The sequence below is a fragment of the Cystoisospora suis genome, assembly GCF_002600585.1.
Source record: "Cystoisospora suis strain Wien I chromosome Unknown contig_6022, whole genome shotgun sequence".
Lineage (NCBI taxonomy): Eukaryota > Apicomplexa > Conoidasida > Eucoccidiorida > Sarcocystidae > Cystoisospora > Cystoisospora suis.
Genome location: NW_027158811.1, coordinates 6 through 4896, shown reverse-complemented (window position 1 = coordinate 4896; position 4891 = coordinate 6). Strand labels below are relative to the sequence as shown.

The following is a 4891-nucleotide window of genomic DNA, read 5'->3' as shown; positions in this document are numbered from 1 at the left end:
GAGCTGAAAATGGTATTTCTTCTCCTTCTCTTAGTAATCTCAAGATCAAGATGAAAAGAAGAGATACCATTTTCAGCTCTTCTTCAAGTGCTTTTTTTTTCTTCTCTTTCAATCGAGAGAGAGGTCCCGGCTTTTGCATTTCTCTAATGCATGAAGGTCTTGTTCTTCTTTCTCTTTCACACCGGTAGCCAACCTCTATAGACTCACGAAGACTTCTCATCTTCATCCTCTTCGCAATCAGTTTCCCACCCTTCTTACTCTCCTCTCTTGCCATGGAGAAGACGATGATATAATGGCTTATGTCTGAGAGACGGAAAAGAGCTTCTTCACGTGCTTTGTTGCTCTCTTGTCTATGTGAGAAACAGAAAGAATGCTGTACAGGCATAGATCGGAAGAGAGGTCTTGTAGTCTTCTTCTTCATCTTCTTCTTTCTCTTGTCTTTCTTCTTGCCTTATGTGTGAAAATTAGGTGATAAAGTGTTGGGTACACGAGAATAGCCGTGTCTTTGGAGATCGGCTTATATGCGAAGAAGATCGACAATGGCTTAAACATGTCCTTTTGGAACAGACAGAAAAACACTTCGGACTAGGAGAAGCAGACATCTTCACGAACGAACGCCTTGTCTTTGCAGATTTCTGCAATCCCGCTGGAGATCGTTTCTACGAGGTGAAAAGGAAATACAACAGGAACCAAGTCATATTGAAGTAAAACCGTATGCTGCAAGCCTTGTCGAAGTCAAAAGTCTACTTTACTAAGTGAACAGCCATGACTATAACGATGCAGCATGCATGCATGCTCTTTCTATTAGCCGGGGAAGGGAGTGAGGGGGTAGAGGGTATCGGATAGGATGGAGACGACACAGAGGCGCGTTTGCGAATACCGAGTGATGGGGAGACAATGCTGAACAGTAGTCGGAGGAGTCATATAGGATTACTCATAAAATGAGGAAGAGGGAGAGTGGCAAGAGTATTAGTAAGAGTAATGATCATAATGGCCGTAATAGTAGTAGTAGTAGCAGTACTAGTAAGAGTACTAGTAGTTCTATTAGTGGGAATAGTATCGATTGCAGCCGTGTCGATGGATGATAGCAATGGGGAGGAGTCTTTTCTACAGATATCTACGAATCTATATGTACCTACGTATTTCTAGATGCAAATGCCCAGTCGAGGAGGCTTCGTTCGTTTGCCAAGAAAGATAGAGAAATGAACTTAGAAAGAGAGGGAGATCTGAATCTATGAATCTCCGGTCATCCCTGGGAGACATGTGTATTGAACTAGAGTGAAAAGACGAAACTCGAGAGGAACTTCTCAGATAGAGATGCGGTTGTGCTCTATCTACCCACATGTCAAGATCTCGTCGTTTCTTTCTTTTTCTTCTCTTGTTTCTCCTCATAGGGTAAACTGAGTGAGCTCATTCGGTGTTGCTGTCCTACCTGCGAATCAGCAGCATGTCTATATAAGTCCCTAACTCCCTAGAAGAGTGCATGTACATTCATCCACCTCACGCCAAAGAAGATAGGGGTCTCCACACCTCATATCTCTTTATGGTCTTACACAATGCCATATATATGATCGCTTCTGTTTCAGCTAATTCTAACTTTCTCTGGAGAGCCTCTTTCATCCCGAGTCTCTTCTTCCAACTTCTTTTGGACCACTTTCCTGTCCTTCGCCTTTCATGTCTTCTCTTCTCTTTCTCACTGTCGTTCTCTCCCTTCGGCTTTGACTCTTATCTTCATCGCTATTCTTTCGTTGTACGTGGTCTCTTGTGTATAAAGTGTGTACATTCTTTTTCTTTCTTCTTGATCCTGTAGGAAGTGACGGACTTACAGAGATGGAAGACGGTGATTGAGGAGTTCATTAATGAATATAATGCTGTCAATACGATTGGCATGCAGCTAGTTATGTTCTTAGATGCATGCGAGCATGTATCTCGTATATGTCGTATTCTCCGTCAACCATCAGGACATGCTCTACTTCTAGGTGTCCGCGGCTCAGGTCGTCAGTCTCTTAGTCGGTTGGCTTCCTTCATAATGGATTGTGACTCGTGCCAAATCGAAATTGTTAAAGGTAAAGTTAAACCTCTCTCTCTTACTTCTTGCCTCTGTTATCTTGGACTTTCGTGGTGGGAAAGACGGGGGGAGGTGTATGCATTTTCATTCATACTGATCCGTTCACACATATTCATACATACATACATAGTCATACACACCTATTCATACGTATACATTCAGACATCATACATATTCATATTCATATATATTCATTCGGACATACCTATTCATACAGTCGTATACATTTTACACATGTAAACATACTTCGCATGCCAAATATTCAAACAGCTTCGTTCGTTTGTTTCATACATGTTCGTCCATACTCAGTCCTGTAGAGCACTATTGCCATCACGTACTTCTCTCAACATATATGGGATGACATCTGCAAGCAGCGCTACATCTCCTACGTAGGTATGTATGTATGTATGTATATGCGTGTGTATGTATGCATGCAGATATTTGTATACGTTTCTCTATCTATCTATCCAGAGAGAGAGAGACAGAGATTCAAAAAGGGTCTCTTTCAATAAGTGTATTGGCATAACTTGGCATGTACATACGTACAGGGCCTGTGCCAGTCATCCTAGCCTACTGTCTCTCTTTCTCTCAAAATATGATGTGCTGCATGCACCTATGTATGTATGTATGGAGAACTACATTGACATATACATGTACATACACCTCCATGCTTGTACGCGCAGAGGAAGGAACTTTTTACGTTTCTTGGAGTGTCTTCCTCTCCTTTGTTTTAACTCGATTTTCTGTATGGATGCTTCCAGTTAAATGTGTGGCGCGTGTTATGTTCTATCTTGTTCTATGGAGAGAATCTTGAAGAGAATCTTTTCTAGTTGTTCTTCTTCACTACGTAGGCTGTCACTAGGCCTTTGTCCTTCTATCTCTCTCTCTTACATTCTCCGGACTTTCCCCTGCGCATGCGCCATTTCAACCACACAAAGAGGATGGGGCTAGTCGACATCCTTCTTTCTCTCTCTCTCCGTCAGGTGGTCTCCCTCTATTCTTCACGACGACTCCTAGGTGCAAGGCTTTCTTTCTCTTACACACCTTCTTTCCTAGATGGTAGTTCGTGAGAACGCCATCTCTCGTTCTCGCTTTTTCTCTCTCACATTTCTCTTGACTAGATTGGATAGTCTTAAGTTGAAGTTTCTATGAGACACACGCACATGTATACCCCGCATACATATTCTTGTTGTTTATCCTCCCTCCTCTTCTTCTACTCTTTCTTGTTCTCCTTCTATTCTTTCTTCTTTTCTTCTACTCTTTCTTCCTTTTCCGCTACTCTTTCTTCTTCATCTTCCACACTATCTCCTTTTTCCTCTACCCTACCCTCTTCTTCCACTCCTTCTTGTTCTTCCTCTTGTTTATAGGATATAGTATGAATGATTGGCGAGACGACTTGAAGACATGCCTAATGAAATGTGGATTAGAGGAAAAAGTCCAGACATTTCTCTTAGAAGATTCTCAAGTGACTCATGAGGCTATGATGGAAGATATCAACAATGTCTTGAACTATGGAGATCTCCCCAATCTCTATAAGAAGGAAGACATGGAAGAAATTCTCAACTGTTGCAAGTGCGTCCTCGGAACGTTAAGTGCTAAGAAAATAAATAGCAAATCTAAATGTCTGTCGCCATCGCCTTGTAATTCTTCTATATCTAGCTTTTGAATGGAATTTCTTAGCCCTCCATAGATCGTATTCATACCTTCTACTTAGAGATCTATAAGCTGTCATTCATCTCTGTTCGGATGTCCACGCGTCTATACGAGTCTTATCTAGCTGTCCTGCTGTGGATATATGGACCTACATACAGCTCTCGCTCTTTCTCTGTCTCTAGGTGGATAGATAGATAGATAGGTAGATAGATAGATAAATAGATAGAAGCACGTCTACATGGATATATACGTAGAAGGAGAAGTCTTTTCAAGTCTTTCCTGTCAGTCTCTGTATAATAACTCTTTGGAACGAAAGCGAATTGGAATTCTTCTTCTTTCTCATCTCTCAACTTTCGGGCAGCTCTTGTCTATCGCGCAATAGTTGAACACGGCTCTACAGAAAACACAGGAAGATCTCGTGTATCTAAGAAGAGACAGCGAATTCTCTTTCTAGTACAATTCAGGTTAGACACATTCACAAGAATAGACAGACAATCTCTTTTCCTCTTCTTTCTCTCAGAGAGAACAGCGGGGGGCCTAGTCCTTCTTTTTCTTTTGTCTTCTCTTTCGCTTGTTCCTTCTCATCCTGCTCACCTTCTTTCCTCTTGTGTGTTCTTTTCTCTTGACTCAGAGGCCCATGTAAACAGATGGGCATGCAACCAACGAAGTCGAATATCTTCACTGCCTATCTCAAGCGTGTTAGAGCCAATCTGCATGTGATCCTAGCTATGAGTCCTATAGGCGATATGTTCCGGACTCGCTTACGTATGTTTCCCTCCCTTACCAACTGCTGCACTATCAACTGGTTCTCTGAGGTGAGGCTTCTTCTAGCCAGGCACACAGGCAATACTCTAGAAGGCGATATGGCGGATCTTTCTTCCTTCTTCGTATCTTATGCGATCAGAAAGAAAGAAAGAAGAGGGTGGATGGGAGATGAAAAAGCACAGGATGAAAGAGTGAGGTGGTAACGTCTCCTCTTAGGTGAAGAAGCTCTCTACAATTGAAGGGTTTTCAAGGACTTCTAAAGGGGAGATAAATGACGGAAAGATTGTCTACGCAGAAAAGAGATAGATAGATAGATTAGAGATAGATAGATAGATTAAAGATAGATAGATAGATTAGAGATAGATAGATAGATAGATTAAAGATAGATAGATAGATAGATAGATA

The 4891-nt window shown here is 41.7% G+C and overlaps 1 protein-coding gene across 1 annotated transcript; it reads left to right on the top strand.

Annotated features, from left to right (window-relative positions):
• Positions 1-981: 981 nt before the first annotated feature.
• On the top strand, positions 982-4536 carry CSUI_009772 (dynein heavy chain related; the record flags this gene model as incomplete). The annotated part of the gene is made up of 4 exons (XM_068069881.1): positions 982-1023; positions 1118-2066; positions 3436-3640; positions 4353-4536. Coding segments are annotated over exons 2-4 (567 nt in total), but the record flags the coding sequence as incomplete, so codon positions are not given.
• Positions 4537-4891: the final 355 nt, after the last annotated feature.